General features: G+C 33.8%; 1 protein-coding gene across 2 annotated transcripts in view; it reads right to left on the bottom strand.

The window, feature by feature from the left end:
• Positions 1-6,739: 6,739 nt before the first annotated feature.
• LOC106469787 (protein bunched, class 1/class 3/D/E isoforms-like) overlaps positions 6,740-18,965 on the bottom strand; it is a 47,166-nt gene continuing 34,940 nt past the window's right edge. For both annotated transcript variants that reach the window (XM_022398345.1, XM_013930297.2), the window contains exons 2-3: positions 17,631-17,685; positions 6,740-7,405 (exon numbers count right to left, since the gene is read on the bottom strand). In XM_022398345.1, the coding sequence (XP_022254053.1) occupies positions 7,157-7,405; positions 17,631-17,685 (304 nt within the window). In that variant the 3' untranslated portion in view covers positions 6,740-7,156. The remainder of the gene's footprint in view (positions 7,406-17,630; positions 17,686-18,965) is intronic.

The raw sequence follows: 18,965 nt of genomic DNA, 5'->3' as shown, positions 1-18,965 counted from the left end.
TTATTTTGCTTCTGGCGTGATTAGAGCTGTTTTAAGCATTGAATGCTATTCAGATTGCAGGAAATTTTAATATATTTTTTGCTTTACCAGGGATTTTTGTGTGTGTGTTGAAGAGATAAATAACCCAATAACTTAAATATTATGCTTGTGTAAGTTAGGAAATTAGTTATCGGGATACTCCTGCGCCCAAAGAATGCCGCCTCAGTGAGGGGTTGCCAGGTGAGTGGATATCAAAGGATGCCACCTGAGAATTGCTTAATTATTGGATAATATGCAAATGACACCGACATCTGTAATGTGCAAAGGATGCCGACACCTGGTGGTTACATAACTATTATGTAATAGGCACCAGAGGGGTGACAAAGACAAATACATCATAGTATCACGAAGTGGCACCAGAGGGCGCAACTGTTTTAGGGCGGGGTGACATTATAGTTAGAGTGTTACTCACCAAAGGGTGTGTTGCTAGAGAAGGGGGGGGGTAGAATGATGAGATCATCAGTTCAGATAGTTCGCGAACGAACCACCAGAGTGTGATGTACATCAATTTGTCTGAACATCTCCTCAACTGTATTATAATAATAATCTAAGTCTTAAAATTAATATTTTATCTCATTTGCATAATGTTCTTTTTACAATTATCAGTACTGAAAAGCTTTCCTCACAATTATATTTTTGCTTTATAAGCAAAACTTACATTAAATATGCTATATTAATCTCTAGCTCTTAACATTATTATATTTGTATGTTTAATGCACTACTTTTGTGTTACTGTATAGTCCCGTAGGATTGCATACAGATTTCAACTTGTCTCAACTTATGTTATACATATATAGTTTTCATTTATATATTTAATTGTATTGCATGTGTTTTGGAAAGACAGATGTGTTTCTATAGGCGGACGACGTTACTATACTTCTGTAAAATTGCATACAGATTTCAACTTGTCTCACTTTATGTTAATAGTTTTGCTTTACATATTTAACTATATTACATGTGTTTTACAAAGGTGGATGGTATTTATATAGATGGATAATGTTATAAAGTTTTTATTACATCTAATGTATCGTTTTTATAAATATTGAACGAGACAGTTATATTATTATTCCATAGCCAATTGTGTTTTTAACATCAAGTTAGTATACATTTAAGGTACTGATTGTAATTCCACTCCTAGTTAATTTTCATGACATACTTTTTACATTTCCTGACGTTTTATATGTAAAACAGTGATTGCTAATTCATTACTACAATTAATATGTTATATTTATTCAAGTTTTGTCTGAACATGTCCAATATGTACATCTGAGTTAGTGTACAATTATTTCTGATACAGTGTCGCTATTCATGTTTGTCTTTGGAGAAAGCGTCAGTCGCTAGGTAATCGTTGTTTATTTGATTTCGCGCAAAGCCACTGAACAGCTATCTGCGCTAACCGTTTCTAATTTTTGAAGCGGTGGACTAGAGTCACTAGAGGGAAAGGTAATTAGTCAATATCGCCCACTGCCAATTCTTACGCTAGTCTTCTCAGCTTGAGTTGTGGGATTCTACAGTCTTTCTCTCATAACGTAGCCACTGCACCAACGGGGCACGAACCACAGAGCCTCATCTCTACAGTCCGACACACTAATTACTTGTCCGCGCTCATTTTAAGGTGCGTACCCTACTTACACAATGTTATGTTGATCTATATTTCGCATAAAAATCGATTACAAAGTTCAAGATGATCATATTTCTACTAAGCTATAGAAGCAAGAGAAAATGCACATAATATAAGACTCCCTTATTCTAGCTTTCATGAAATACCAAACATGATATCATCAATTTGATATATAATGCAATAAAGCAATAAAATTGTAGTAAGCCAAAGTTCATCAATTAGTCAACATAAATATGACATCTTATCGCTTGACGTTGAATTATTTACATAAAAATATTGCATATCGTGTTGAATATGCACGAAAGGCGATTATATGACATTATTTGACCGCTGAAGATGCTTGGAAAATAACATATAAAATAACATAAAATCCATAATTTTAGAACCAATGAATTCCTGAAATGTTTGTTTTCACGTCTACGATTTTATTCATGTTTATATTTTAAAAGATGCTATATATATGTAAAAATAACTCGTGTTTAATTACTCCCTACTTCGGTCAACATTTCTAAGAACCTCTGATTTGAAATATGTTTCAAGTAGAAATTTATCCAAACTGTTTATTATCTGTGGTTTTATTCAAATGGCATTGAAATTTATTTTAATCAAAATAGGTAATTTGACTTATATTATTTATTAGTTATTTTCATATCAAATTTTGTTTTTCGCTAACATGATCAGTTGGGTTGAGTTTGTTTTGAACTTCGCGCAAAACTACACAAGGCTATTTGCGCTAGCCGTCCTTAAATTAGCAGTGAAAGATTTAGGGGAGACAGCTAGTCATTACCACTCACCGCCAACTCTTGGGCTACTCTTTTACCAACGAATAGTGGGATTGAGTGACACATTATAACGTCCCCACGGCTGAAAGGGCGAATATGTTTGGTGAGACAGGGATTCGAGCCCGCGACCCGCATATAGCGAGTAGAGCGCCCTAACCAACTGTCAATGCCAGGCCTGATCATTTGGGGAAAATTTGTAAAAATCGAGGCACCAAATGTTTTACATAGTACAGAGTGTATTCAAAACTTTATATATAGAATGGGCACATTGTAAGAAACTTGTTAAAACGGACAACCTGCTTTTTGTGAAACACAAGATTGGTGTTTGAATACCGACAACAGAACTTCATATTAAAAACAACGCAGTCATTGTGGGCTAAAAAAAATGATCACAAACATATTGCCTGATGTAAAGTTGTGCCGAATTTCATACACTCTACATACATATATAAGAATATCAGTAAATTAAGGCATTTCATAATATAAATGGAAGTCAAAGTGGTACATAAAATCATTTTGAAAATGACTCAGGTGAAGAGTAATATTAGTTTCCATCATAAGCTACTCCTAAACGGTTTAAACCAGAACTCAGCATGAAAATATGACTTCACAACACACCCATATAGTTAGACAAGCAATTCTGAATTGATGTTGTTCGAAAACAGAAAACATTGTATATTGTAGTGATATAAATAAACAAACTGTTATAGCTCACACAGGTGTATTTGGGAAAAACTATTTTTGCTGTCGTGAAATAACACAATGTTTGTGTTAATTTTCAAAATTCTCTTTTTTTTTTTACTGTTTTACAGTTTTCACCCCATCGTTCTCATTCACTCTGATTCTGATCTCATTAACCCCTTGGTAAACCATTCACCCAGTTAAGAAGCACTGAGATAGAGCATAATTGCACATGGTGACAATGGACTGTAACGGTATGGTGAGGCTCCAAAATGGTTTTAACATAATGTACTCAACCTTCTGCAGTATACTAAGGTACATAATTTTACATACTTTTTTAAAAATAAATAAGTGAGTGGCAATAGAGGGGAATAACATGTAACAATGTGTAACTAGGTCAATAGCAAGTTAATAACGTTTCATAACCATTATTTTCATGTATGTAAAACATACACATACGCTGTTATGCGCATGTGTGAAAAATCTTCGGCGACCATAAAATATTCACCTGTCTAAACTAAAGTTTGATGGAAAATAGCACCTTTTAATATATGGAAAAGAAGGAAAATACTCTCAGATATTCTACACAAAGCTACGCCACAGAGGGAAGAGTTGGCTATCCAGTGAATAAAATAGTTAGCATACCCCACTCTGCCAAATTCTTGTATATCTTAAAGGTGTTGCTTTCTCTCATGCAGATATTTTGTTGTAAGGATAATGCCAATGTAGTACTAGAGTGGTTATAGTACGGCTTCATGTCTTTCTGCTAACCAAAAAATGGCAAGTTAAGTATGTTTAGAAAGGATATGGCTTCGTGAATTGTTTTCCTTTCTGTGTTTAGCTTGCTGAAGTATACTTCTTAAGCTGATTTTCTGTAATTTTGACTTGAAGGATCATTAAACATCTTTTAAATGGTGCAATGAAATACGTGAGTGGTTGGGACATTGGTAAATGCAAATGAAAATAACACCACAATTGACACACACTTGGCTCACTCACTGTACGTATAATTTAAGGCATTCCAAAGAGAGAGAAGTTATTCTATTGTCTTCCTTATATTTCTCCCGGAAAATCTGCTGCCTAGCTATATTGACACTGGTGGCTTATTTCCTACCAATGAGGTTCCAGACATATATCTCCGATTTGCCAATCGAACCCAAGATCAAGAAAAGCATCTTAATATTTGGGATGCTTTAGCAGCAATGTTCAGAAAATCTTCTAGATTTTTTGAAAGAATGTAGACAAGTAATCATTTCTTTTGAATGCACCGATTCCAGTGACTTAATGGCTGGAAAGGTCATTTCACATCTAATGATATAAGTTTGCCAATAAAGAAAAGGTACAAAACAAATGCAGTTGCAAAGAAGAAGATAATCTAACAATCCAAAGTTTTATTAACATTTATTTACAATATTTGTGTAATATGAGCCAAAGACTTTTTCAAAGAAAGTAAAACATAATCTTTATACAGAAAAAAAGTATCATTTTACAGTTTAAATTAATTCAGTACCACAGAGAATCAGCGGTGAGTTTACAGACTTACAACGCTAAATTTCGGGGTTCGATTTGCTATGGTGAACAGAGTGCAGATAGCCTATTGTGTACCTTTTCTATAAAACAAACACTAATAATTTCAAAGTCTTAAAATAGTACAACATCAATGATAATCTAAAAATTGAAATAAAATTGGAATTTTGTTGTCTTAAATTAATAAATCACTTTGTCACCTTTCAGTTATAAGAACTAGCAATGTCATATATATTTTAAAGGTTAGTTTTATATAATTCGAATGAGACAAGTCTTTATTCATCTTGTAGTAAAGTTATACGTTTTTAATCAACATCTTAAGACTAACACCATATTTTTTACCATTATGGAATATATGTATATTATTAATAATCTTCTGTTGCATAATCTCAAAAAAGTCTAATGCTCTGTCTTTCACACTTTTCTTATAGCCAATTCATTTAGGTAATTTTTTATTTTAAAAACACAACACCATCAACAGTTATATGTTGAAAGAAGGGAGTGCTTTATATTTAATATGCAGAATAAAGTTTATTCTTTCTGCTACAACTTTTAATAAAGCCTAAAGTTTAACTTTTTCTGTGAGGTTTTATGATAACATACAATTAATTCAGATCAATAAATTCGAATTGTTTCAGTAAATGACCTCAAACCATTAGAAGTCTTAAATAGTTAAAGCAGCTTTAATTACAAAAATATACAAGGCTTAAAAAATTATTTGAAGCATCAACTTTTTTATCTAAACAAAACATTTAAAAGGAAAGAATACATAAATAAAATAAAATGTTGATTCTGCTCTCAATCTATTATAGCTTGCACATCACAATATATAATATTCATAAATTTTCCACCATTTGTTATAAGACAGCGCTAACAATGCTTCTTACTGGCAATGTAATGCAATTTTATAAACTTTGTTTTAAGGAGCTATTTTTACAACTTACTATAGAATTGAATTATTCCGATTTAAACGTTGGTATTATTTTAATTACCGACATCAGATTATTGCTATAAATTTCTATAATATGTACATCAGAAACATAGATGGCGCTATACTATTGTTTAATAATTACAAAGCTTGTTTTCTTATCTTTTAAGATAGTGGACAATTGAAAAAAAAAATACATATTGCCTTACCTGTAATTTCAAATAAAATAATAACACATATCTGGATAACGTGTCTTTACTTGCTCAGTAACCACTAAGAAAGAAACAAGATTGTATCGAAACGTATAGAGGTTTTTTACCATTAGTTTTGATCAAATTTATTTTTTTGTGTTTAAAATTGAATTTTGTCTGGTGTATCGGTAAAAAATTGATGATGTTATTTACTCTGACTCTTTAACATGTTCTTGATAATTATACTTAATATTTGACATTATTTTTAATATGATCTGAACCTCAGTTTTAGACACATATATTGAAGTTCAAGTAACTGATAACGTTTTCCAATTTGGCTTCTACCGGATTACCAATAGGATTACTGTAGGATATCGATAGCTTCTGACGAAGCTGTAATAGCGAAATATTAAACAAAGACGCATTTAGGGGATATATATAGGTCAATATTTTAGTTACATTAACAGGTGTGTCTAGTAATAAACTGAAGTTTGAGTTTAAAAGAGTTAAAAATAATAATAATGTATGTATTGTCTTCACTCGATTTTTGTAGTTTGTTACAATAAAAGGTTAAATAAATGAAAGTTAGATAGACTTTAGTCTGTCTGAATTATCACATAAGATATTCTAGTTGACTTAACATGCTTCATACCTAGTTTGAATAGCTGTTTTCCAGTATCACCTTCTCTAAGAAACTGATGTAACAATACACGACAAACACTGGATACGCAATAGAATTAATGTGACAAAGCATCATATTAAATACTGAGGCTAGCCTCGAGATATGGGAATATCTCTATTAATTGATTTCCTATGATCATCGATTAGAGTCACATAAAAATTGTTCAATCAAAATTACGACTAAATTGATTAATGTCACGAAAAAAATCAACTAATCGAAATTTATGTTTCCGATTATTCCAGCTAAAATATAAAAAGAAAATTACTAAAAATAATATAATTCCAAAACAAAATTAACTTTATATTTTTATGTGTTGTACGGAAATAACAATAGCTCTTTTTCCTTCTTTGATTAAGGTCATATAAGGGCCTTTGCAATACATAAACATGATATTGATGAAAATATACTCTTAAAATCCTACAAACTAAAAATTAAAAATGGATACTGCTCTTTACCAATATTTCTGAGCCACTGATGAAAAAACATGTTATTCCAACTTGGTACAGTATTGTACAGCTAACTTTTTTTTTGATTAACACAAACAACAAAAAGTTCGTGGAATGAAAGCAAGTTATATTTTGTGACCAGATAAAAGCACACCCATGAATTATTAAGATTTTCATAACATTATTTGAAGTAAAGTTCAGTCATATATGATAACATATTAAACGTAGGAACTTATGCAACTTTTTCCACTATTCATTGTCATGTGAAACGTTGAGACTGATAGGAAACTTGAGCTGTAACTAATGGTTTTTGTTGCAACTGAGTTTGAGAAACTGATTGGAGTCCTCCTTTTGAAAGATTATTCAAAACCTCCTGCGAAGCATGGGCTTTCAGAATTCCATTTTCATGTTCAAGACGTAAGATTTTCTCCTTCAATTCTGCTATTTTTGCCTTTAAGACATCTACTTCTTCTCGTACAGCAAATATAAGATGACTCTTAACTAAATCCTGAAGAAACATCAAAGTTAATTACTAATCATTTGAAACAACTCTAAATATAATGCAGAGTTTAAAGAAGAAAATTACTAATAAATATGATGTTATTATTTATCAAATATAATGATAAATGATAAGTTAAAGTTACATTTAAGTTGAAAGGTTAAATTCTATATAAGAGCTAATACATAGTTCAAAACACAAGCGTACTTTATTTTAATAGAGTGACAGATAATCAAGATAATTTTAAAACCTTTTTAGTTACACACCAGATAAGATAAGTAAGTTTTCATACACAGTAATTTGCAATCGTTATTCATGTAGTTTCAGAAATGATCTTTTACAACTATATATATAAAAAAAAAAATTTGGAGAGTAAACACTAAGCGACTCTTAATAACCTAAAGCAAGATGTACAGTTATGGTATATTCAAATCAAATTGATTTTTCTTAGAGTGAAGTAATAGGTCCACAGAATAACAGGAGATTTACCAAGATATTTCTTATGAAATAACTCTGAGTTCTTAGACTCTGACTGAGGTTGAGAAAGAAAGCGAATGGGCACAATGTAAAACACAATGAAAACAAATATTTATCTATACTGAGAAACAATCACAGTAATGTGCACAGGATGAAAGACAGAGGCAGCACCATTATTAGATAACTAACTCCCCTAAAACTTATAAATAAACTTGCTACAAGTCAAACTTGAAATTAGTATTACTATTCACAAAAAGAAGTTAAACTTTACTTATCAAACTGAGAGCTTGAGCTTAAAAAGAGATAGGGCTAACTAAGAGATTACATATGAGATTATACAATACTATGTTCTCAGGACACGTGTAGCACCCATGTCACTTATGTTCAATACTACTGAAACACAAGGGAAGTCATAACCTCGTGATATCACCTAATCTACCATTATAGGACACTACTGTCAACATCCTTGCACCATATGCAATATAATAGTTAAACCTCCTCCCATGGGCAGAATAGGTTTTTCCTCAAGAGAATGAGAAAGGAACAAACGCAGCTAGAACAAAATCAACTTATCGACTTTCTTGACCACATTTTATGTGAAAACTGCAAATTCCATAAATAAATGATAAATTTAGAATAATACTATATTATTACAAAACGACAGAAAATTCATGGTGTGTTAATATACCACACTTTCCCTCGCTCCCTTACTTCAAGCTTGTTCTCAATCCGTCAGTTATTTTCAAATTTAAGATCAAAATAATTTATGCATTTGCAATAGTCGGGGAGTACGGAAACGTTATCTTGCTTCTTGAATACTTACATGCACCCCAGACGTCACAACCCCTTAAAAATACCCTGTGATTCAATAATTAATAACTCTTTTAACAGTAAAATAGAATACACAAATACAAACTTTTTAACATAGGTCAAATGTAGTAAGAACCCTTTGACATTTATTTAATGTGCAAAAATGAAACCCCATAATGATGCCATACATGTAACATGTAAAGCAGTTTGGCGTTACTCACATTTCATCATTTTTTATGTGTTTATGATTACGAGATATCACTCACTGTTTGAGCTAAAGCAGAATTTTTTCTTGAAAGCGCTTATGGATATATTTCACCTATTTTTATGTGTTATGTCAATCCAAGACACTTATATTGTAATCACTATTGCTTAACTACACTTTTAAAGGGAACGACTCAAACAGGGAAGTAATATTCAGATCAGGATATTGTGAGTATTACATACATTATCAAGTAGATTACATGAAACTGCAATGTCTGTTACCTTTAAGGATAACAGTGTACGAGAAAGAACCGGAAGCATTGGTGACATCAGTTGATACTCATGTTTTGAGCTGAGCTATACGAAATAACACCGAGAATGAGAATGATCAAATGAAGGGGAAGAGGGACTTTTTTGTACTAATTGATGTTCTTTCTTACTCATTGCTGATGTGATGCTTTCAAGAATAACTATTCACTTACAAATAAAAAAACAATTAGGCAACTGCCTCAGCTAAGTAAATGCTGATTGAATTCATAGCTTTAAGCTGCTAGTAATATGAGTAGTATATGTCGGAAACTTGAGAGAGATAAAGCAAAGATCTGTTGGCGATGGTCGCTAGGTGTTTGCATTGCAAGCACCCAGTCCTGCATTTGCTATTGCATTTGGCTTACTTACGTTTTGAAGCTGTTTCCCTTAACGGCAAATAATGTCGAAACAAAGGTTATTTTGAAAGCTATTTTAAAGTACATTTTTCTCAATTAAACTTCGCAAAAGTGTGCCCACTGAATCTCCTTCTTCACTTTCATAACACTAAGAAAAAGAATATTTACTCCTATTTTTTATTGCTGGACAAAGATTGATGTACTGGAAATTTTAGTTTCCTGGAAACTTCACATGGCTCTAGGATCAAAATCAGGCAAAGCTGGTGAATCTAAGCTTGAAGACCTATTCTTCAGGTGCTTAATATTCAGGTTAAAGCAAAAACTTTGTCATTTTCAATTTTGGATAAAAGTAATATGCGTGGATATTTTATGCATAATCAACAAACAGAAAAACTAGTTTTATTTCCTTTTTTGTTTGATATATGTTTTTGCAATAATTTCAAAGAATCTGCTAGAAAAGCAAAAACAATGTATAGTTCATAATTAAATGATTTTTGGGAAAAAATAAAATAATAAGCATCATTAAGACTAAATGGCTCAAGCTCAAGATATGTCTTTGTGAAGTTTTTTTATCATTAGTAGTGCCGCTGTAACATTCTTTCATATGTTTTTTTTTGCTTTTTTTAAGTTAAGCACAAAGTACCACAATGGGCTATCTGTGCTCTGCCCACCACGGTTTTCGAATCCCGGTTTCTAGCTTTCGTATTCTATTCTACCCGAAGTCAATATCTTAATTGTTGTAGGCCACGTGTCTTTAAGTTTCATCTGTGTCAATAAACAACACAGTATTGAAATGGAAGCACTCCTTTGAAGACACATTTTAAAAGTATCTACAATCATCTGTGAGAAAGTATAGATTACAGAAAATAAAAAGATAAAATTTAACTATAATTTGGTTACTCTTGTTTAATGGTTTACAACCTTTGTAACCTTCAATTATTCACTTGTTCTTATAAATTCACTTCTGATGGGGTTCACATATTGTATCATATTGAGTAATCTTATGTTTTTTTCTGTTACAACATTTAGTGTAGATAATTGACCAAAACATTATGTGACATCACTCAGTTTCTGTATAAATACACAAATGATCCCATCAGTGATTAGTGGGATTGAATTCAGTATTGACGGTATTTTGCTTAATTTTTTGTGTAATTCATATATATTATTAGCCATGGACTCACAAGCAATTTGGTATGTATATAGTTTAGACAAATGTATTTAAAAAGACCCAACTGAGAATTTTAGGGTTAACTCAATGACGCTTCACTGTTAACTGTTTCAAGTGTATAATATTATTATGAAATATATTTTAGTACTTTAATTTAGACGCCTTGTATCGTTTCCTAGAGGATAGTGTACTGATGATATACGATGCCTAGGAATTGTTTGTTTGTTTTTGAATTTTGCCCAAAGCTACTCGAGGGCTATCTGCACTAGCCATTCCTAATTTTGTAGTGATAGGCTAGAGGGAAGGCAGCTAGCCAACACCACCACCAACAACTCGTGAGCTACTCTTTACCAATGAATAGGGAGATTGCTCATCACATTAAAACGCCCTCACAGCTAAACAGGCAAGCATGTTCGGAGACGGGATTCGAACCAACTGTCCGGAGACTGTGAGTCAAGTGTCCTAACCACCAGGCCATGCCAAGCCACCTAGAAATTCTCCACGTGTCTAGCTTTAATGTGATGTGCTCATCAGTTTAAATTTTTCTAGAGTTTAGGGGGAAAGTATTGTAGCAATATAAAAACACCAAGAGAGTTGTTATTGGTTAGCTAATAAGTAAATTAGATAGCGAGTACGTTATAGTTGTGTTATATGAATATATCATACCTTTTTTATTTTCTTCTAACGTTATAGTATCTATTCTATAAGTGTAAAGTTTCACATAAGTCATAAGTTAAAGTTCCAGTCCTTTTTTACTCTCGAGGATATAATACCTGCTCATACTGTGAGAGGTATTGCTACAATACTGCATATTATGTAAGAATATCAATAGCTGTTTCATTCAGTAGTGGTTCAGGTGATATTTCAAAGTTATGGCTTACCTATGTTTGAATAAGAATGACCAGTCACGTGTATGAGGTAGTCGCTCTGAGTACATATGACATTTTTTGTGAAGTAAAGAATGTTGAATTTAGTCAGTCTGGTACCTGGATGCGTTCTGATCAGTGTAAGATAGAACATCTTGTAAAAGTGATCACCCCTTATCAGTAAAGCAAGTACACATACTGCGTGATATCAATAAAGATCGTTCATGTCATGCTTCACTTTTGTCCAATCTCTTTATTTCGTTCATTCTTATACGTCAGTTGTTTAAAGGTACAGCATTACTTCATAATAGGTGTTGGGACCGAATCTCCAGTTATGTACAAGACACTATCAGATTTCTCTAAGGTTAACTCACAGTAATCTGAATATACCACAGAGTGGACAAGAAAAAGAAAAGTTTGGTGTCATGACTGCAAGATATCATGTTACGTAGTTTGCTTTTAGACTCTTTGTTTGAGGTCGTGTGTTTTTAGTTTTAAGAGCTTTTTGTCGACGGAAATTTGATTTTCCACAATTAAAAGGACTTATAGCTAAAAGGGAGAATCAGTTACTGAAGGGTGGCGGTTGTTCGTCTTTAACTTCTTTATCATTAAAATTGATGACTTGAGAAGAAGAGGTACCAATGTCTGATGTACCTGGAGTAGCTGTCGATGTTTTTCTTCTGAGGATTTACCTAAGTATGAGGGAGGATTGCCATGGTGGCGTGGCATTTGACGATCCTGGGAAGGAGTGGGTCTGTCTGTGTAGGAATCCCAGATTTACACAAGTCAGAGTAATCCAGTCCCAGCTGTAGTCAACATCACCCAAGAACACTGGAGAGAAACTTGAGGTGCTGTTGATGGAAGAGTTATTTAACAAGCAGATGAGATGACAGGCAGCGAATGGCAAATTATATGGACCATAGGATAGTGGTGAGCCTCTCCAAGCTATAAAATATAGTACCAAAATAAATATGGATCATGGAGGAGCCTTGGGTCATGCAGAACTAATGGATGAGTTGCCAAATGTATTTCATCATTCTGCCATTTTGAAGCAAAGATCTACAGCTCGTCAGAGTATTGAGGCCCCTGAGAGTATTTACGATGCTGTTCTTATGATATAAATGACATTTCAGCTAAGTAATGAACAGGAAGTCGCGAAGGAGAGGTTCTGGCCCCGATCACAGTTCCTGTGAATGATGCAAAAGAGATCATTTCACCAACATTCAGGGATACAGCAAAGCAGGACTTAGACATTTTCTGAAGATCCCCATACAGGTAGCTGTTTGAAATGACTGGACTAGTTCTGAGTTTAGAAAGCTCAGTCTTAGATTCATTTAAACACTTGAGTGAGGAGCAACTGTTGGGCAGTCATTACTGAGTTATGCCAGAGAATTTACCTAGTGGAAGACAGAGCAATGCATCAAGCCGCGTTCAAGGCTCGGAAGAGGGATGCCATGAAAATTGGGCTACTTATGCAAATGATCTGTACTGTTAGCATGGTAGAGCATACCTTACGATGGCCTCAGCAGATTATGATGATATCCTCATTGACAAGTTTGTGGACGGGTTCTTCAATGACGTGATGTGGTATCATCTGGGTGAGAAAGATCTTCTCACCTTTAATGAGGTAGTTGATGATATGATGCAGTGCAAACTTATAACTCTGATCCAGTCTCAAGAGAGGAAGATGTCTGTAGTGGCAGTTGAAGTGACCTCATCTCAATCAGATTGTTCTACCCAAGCACCCATGTAGTACCAGGTTTGATGCCAGTTAAGGGTCAACCAATCATCTACAGATTCTAGCATTGGATGGAACTACACTAATACATATTGAATGAGCAGTGCTATCTTGGTTCTCCTAAGGTTTATATATCACAACGTATGCTTCCACCAAAATGTTTCTCTGGGAAGAAGGAGTATAACAGCTTTTTGCATGTTGAATGTTGGGCCACTTTCGAGTGAACTGGCCATACCTTGCTGAGCTCCAAGGTAGCTAAGGCTATCAGTTTCAACCGGTGCAGTTGGTAAAAGCGAGCCAACAGTAGGCAGTGAATACTGCTGTTACAGCTCTAAGAAGCTAGTGGACCTTGAAATGGAGCTGACCACTGATTTGGGATGTGTGTGTGTGTGTATGTGTACTAAACAACTTGCATTAAAAGTGTGGTGTTCAGACCAGCTTCCTCAGGGTTGGAAGGGTCTTTGTGCTTATTGGAGTACAAGGGCGAGATGTACAGTTCCTGGGTGATGCGAAAGCAGCTAAAACACTGGTAGATCTCGTGGTATATCAGGCACTCTGAGCAAAACCACTACTTGGGCTTTTCAACACAAACTTTTTCTGACAAATGGAGATAAACTATACATATAAGGAGAAGTCAACTATGTCTAAAAGGTTCCATTTACAAAATGAAGTTAGTCAATACCAACTTGGGTTCTGTCATCGCCAACCTTAGGATGGGCATACTTCAGATCTTATCAGTCAGTTTCACCTATTCAACTAATCAACTGATGTTCCACGGTATAGTTATTCAATATTAGCTGGATCGATTCAAGGAATAGAGGACTCCATGAGTGTGTATGGAAGAGAAAGGCACAGTGCACCCATGTACACAAGTGGTGTTCCATAGTTTACTATAGACAAAGTTTTGTGCACCAGTGCTGTGTAACATAGTTATAAAGTCCATACATGAAATAAGCTGTTTCCTTTTCAAAATACAACATTAGCTTACCCAATTATCTCTCCAAGGTGGAATGAAGTCTCACTATCGTTGTGCATTTATTGACGATTGGCAATCCAGCTGCATGCTAAAATGATCATTGGCATGGTGATTGAAATGGAAGTAACCAATAAAAGAAGTAACAATAAAATTGTATCCAAAGCCCCATGTCCGACTGCGAATGCGTGGTTAACAACACATTTGAGATTGATAATTGAGGATTATGCAGACGATCTAAACTCAATGTATAGTACCAATTCAGTGATGTGCTGGCAAAATATGCCAATGTATTTGTGGGACTAGATGGTTGAATGATTAACAAGACAGTCACACAACTTCACATAGATACAGGTAAGGCATATCTGAGTGAAAATTGTTGCACAGACTTCCCTGGATCACTTGGGATGTAGTTACCACTGAAGCACAGGGATTTAAAAAAATGGATCATAAAGCATTCAAAGAGTGCTGGTAGTGATTGTCAGGAAAAAGAAGGTACACACAGGTTCTGCATTGGTTTTAGATGGGTGAATGCTGTAACTGTTGATATCTTTCCATTTGACATATGAATGTCTAGATGTTTTTGAAGAGGGCAACTGGTTCAATGCATTATACCTTACAAGTCAAGCTGATTAGGATCTACGAATGCTTTTAGCATGAGAGATAGTTTGTAGGAACTTTGCGTCATACTATTTGTCCTGTGTAACGCACCCTCAACTTTCGAGAGGCCAATAAGAGAAGATCCTGACCTATGTTGATGACGTTCTTAGTGTTTAGTCAAAATGTCACGTCTGATGCTAATAATCTGAAAACGTTATTCCAGAGGATAAAAAATGGCAAGTTTGAAACTAACACCAGAAAAATCTACACACAGAAGTAAAATTTCTCGGTCATACTGTCAGTAAAGAAGGAATCATCATGGATTCTATTAAAATAGCAGCAGTACGAGATTGGATTCAACCTATTATCAAACGATAATTCTGCAGTTTTCTTGAGCTTGCTTTGTAGTATTGACAGCTTAAGGCCAACTTCTACAAGATTGCCCCAATATTATCAACTCTTCTTAAAGGAAAAATGTACCTCATGTGGAGCTAGAAATATAAGTAAGCATTCCAGTCCATGAAATGTGCTTTAGTAGAAGCTTCAGCTAGACACCAACGTCAACGATAGTGAAAACCAAAGCAGTGTTATCTCAGTTGCAGAATGGAGTAAATCGTATAATACACTAGTTATACCCTTACTGCTTTTGAACATAGATAGCGCACAACAAAAAGAGAGTAGTTTGCAGTTGTGGTCTTCATAAAATACTTTTAACAATACTTGTATGATAGAAAGTTCCTTGTTCGAGTGGAACATGCATCACTAAAGTGATTAATTAACTTTAAAACCTTGAAGAGATTATAGCATACTGTATAATAGCACTGCAGTAGGATGATTTGATTATACATTATCGCCTGGTGTGTAGCATGATAATGCAGATGGATTGTCTTTCCTAATAGGCAGATCCTGTCTGTTCATTGATTGCCCTGATCCTGGACACTGTGTAGAAGAGTTGAGACCATTTCTGCCATAGCGATGACAAGCCATACAGTGGGAGATTCCACTATTAGATGAGTGCCATAATTAACACTACTGGAGGTCTGTGATTGCTTCCTCTGTGCAGCAAGATGAAATACGATCAGCTCAGATTGAAGAACTTAGCACAGGCACAAGTAAATTATGGCATTTGACTGACCTCCACTTATTATAATCCTTTATTTCCTCTCTTCTAACCAGTCCTTACTCCATTGAGCTAACTTATCTCCCACACCCACAAAGAGAATTTACCTTACTAGTCTTTTATGTGACACTTTGACAAAAGCCTTCCAAATACCTAGATACACCAAATCCACACCTTTACCTTTATCAATATAATCAGTGACGTCTTTGGCGAAGAACAAAATATTCAAGAGCCAAGATATTCCTGGTGTGCAACCATGGTGGCTATCGAAGAAAATTGTAAACTTTTATAGGTGGCTTTTCAAATAATTATTAATTCAAACTTCTCAAACTTTTATTACCACTAAAATTACCTGAATAAAGGTTATCACCTCTTTCAAAAATAGGTATATCATTAGCCAGCTTCCAGTCTTTTTGTACCTGTCTATTACTCAAAGACTCACAGAAAATTAGTAAAGGGTTTACGTATTCAGTCTTTAACGTATTTTAATACCTTTGAAAAATATTATCTGACCCAAGAGCCTTATCATTTTCTGAACTTCCCAATTTTTCTTTAATAATGGCTAATATTCATTTTATTTATATCTGTTATGTTTCTCACTGGTAACTTTTCAGGATGTGAGATACTGTTTACATTTTCTTTAGTGAAAACTGAAAGAAAAGAAAAAAATAGCAACTCAGCCATCCTACAATCTTCGATAATAACTTTCTTCAGCTTTCCTCAAAGACCCTGCTCCCATTTTGACATTATGCTTACCATTAATATATTTAAAAAATTCTTACCGTTAGTTTGAACATCTTACGCATACTCTTTTTCAAACCTTTTTTGTTTTTGATTTTCTAATATGCTTTTTAAACCAACTCTCTTGATTTTCCATCTTAATATTACAACACAGTATTAAATATATTTCATACATACTTAATGTGCCTAAAAGAGATAATTTGTAAATCAGATGAAAAAGACACGATCAAACTCGTATTGAGAACCTATGCCCTACTGTTAGTAGGCTTCATTTTCATAAGTGGTGGGAGTGAATTAAATATAATTTTGGAACTTTAAAACTCATACTACAAGTTTCTAGCTGGAATATTTTCACAAATAACACGTACCTTTAAGAACCATCATAACGTGGCTCAACTGTAACTTATCTAAACTGTATTGTGTAAAAACGGTATTTGTTTATATACTAAATGAAATAGACAATAAATGAATAGGAATCTATGTAAAAAAACTTACTTTAAAGAACAATTGAGTATGGACAATATTATTTTATATTGTTATAAGTACCAAAACACTGGCCTTTAGTAACTAGAAAAAAACGTTAATAATTCATTAGTAATTGTATTAATAATAATTAATATAGCATTATAAGCGATACTATTAACACAATGCACTGTTCACACTTTAATAAGAAATGTAACTTTGTAAGTAATACCTGATGTTTGAGCTTGTCTGCTTGTGTATTAACGTTTCTTTTTCTTTTTTCACGAACAGAAGTATTTAAACTAATTGTGTTACTAAAAACATAGGTTCACTTCTCGATAAATAAACAGTTCTCCATATTGATGCTATCATAGTATAATCTGACACCACAAGTGTATATAGCTTACCATTGCTTGCTCTATTTTGTTATCGATTGTTACGGCACTGGAGTCTGGGGGTGTACTAAAAAAAAAAGAGGAAGAATTTAAAGTGAAAATAAGCACAGGAATACGATTCCCAAATATCCCCAAATATGACATATTCTATCTGTGGCGAACATTGTTTGTTGAATAATGATAAAACACAATACACAGGGTTTGTCCAAATTATAGTTTATTTTCTTAATTAAGAAAGTTATATCTTCTTACTGCAGTCGTCTTGTAGTCTAAATCCACACAATTTGTTTATTTGTTGTTAAGCACAAAGATACACAATGAGCTATCTGTGCTGTGCCTACCAGGAGTATCAAAACCCGGTTTTTAGCGTTATAAACCATCAGACTTGCAGTTACAGCTAAGACACTTGGAGGAGGAGGAGGGGATCGAAATAAATCGAGAACAAATAAATATGACAGTACTGTAAATTTGTAACGAGAATAAACTAAGGTTTGTAAGCGTGGAGAAATCCTGTGTACCTTGTTTTGTTGAAAGTTAAAAAATAGTTCATAAATGTGAGTTATTTACCAAAAACACAAACATAAAATCTAGGCATAACTTGAATTACTTTTTTTTAATTAAATCTAAAAACAGGTTTTAAAGCCAATTCAAGTCGTACAAATAAGCATTTTACTCCTCGTTTTAAGTTCTTTGGTTTTGTGAAACCGTTTTTTCTAAGTAGTGCAGTTATACAACCCAATTTATCGATACCAAGCAAATCTTCTGGCTAAATTTACAGTTTCTTAAAAACTTAGCATGTTTTTCTGGTTTTGGAACATTTAAAAAAATTAATATACCAAAATACTTCCTCTACGAACGTTAATGAATATTAATGTTCTTTTCGTTCATCAAATTTTTAAAACTGATTACATGAACGTTTCGTAAAAATGTTTTACATGACTACTTTGATCTATTGCTTAGTGAACCACTGCATTGTTGTCATTGAAGAAACTAACGAAGCCCTCTACTGTCAAAAAGAAATATCAACAAGTTAAGTCCTTCATGTAAACGATCACCTTGCCATTTTTGTACAGCATCCGCCTGATTCTGGCGTCCCGCGAATCCCGTTTAAAATAACATTCCCTGTGTCGTCATCTGCAGCGAAAATTGCGCTTCATTGAATGTGCTTAATACATACCGTTTTCTCGAACGAGGTCGTGTTGGTGCTATTTATAACACAACCGACCTTCGTCACGAGTCTCGGCAAGTGTTGTCCCTGAGAAACTTATTTTAACTTCGCCAACATTCTGTTGACAACATGCAAAAAAAAAATTCAATAAACACTATGCAGAAAATAAAAATACAGAG

The sequence above is a fragment of the Limulus polyphemus genome, unplaced genomic scaffold, assembly GCF_000517525.1.
Source record: "Limulus polyphemus unplaced genomic scaffold, Limulus_polyphemus-2.1.2 Scaffold3657, whole genome shotgun sequence".
Lineage (NCBI taxonomy): Eukaryota > Metazoa > Arthropoda > Merostomata > Xiphosura > Limulidae > Limulus > Limulus polyphemus.
The sequence above is the reverse complement of the archived record's forward strand: the minus strand, read 5'-3'. Positions and strand labels throughout refer to the sequence as shown.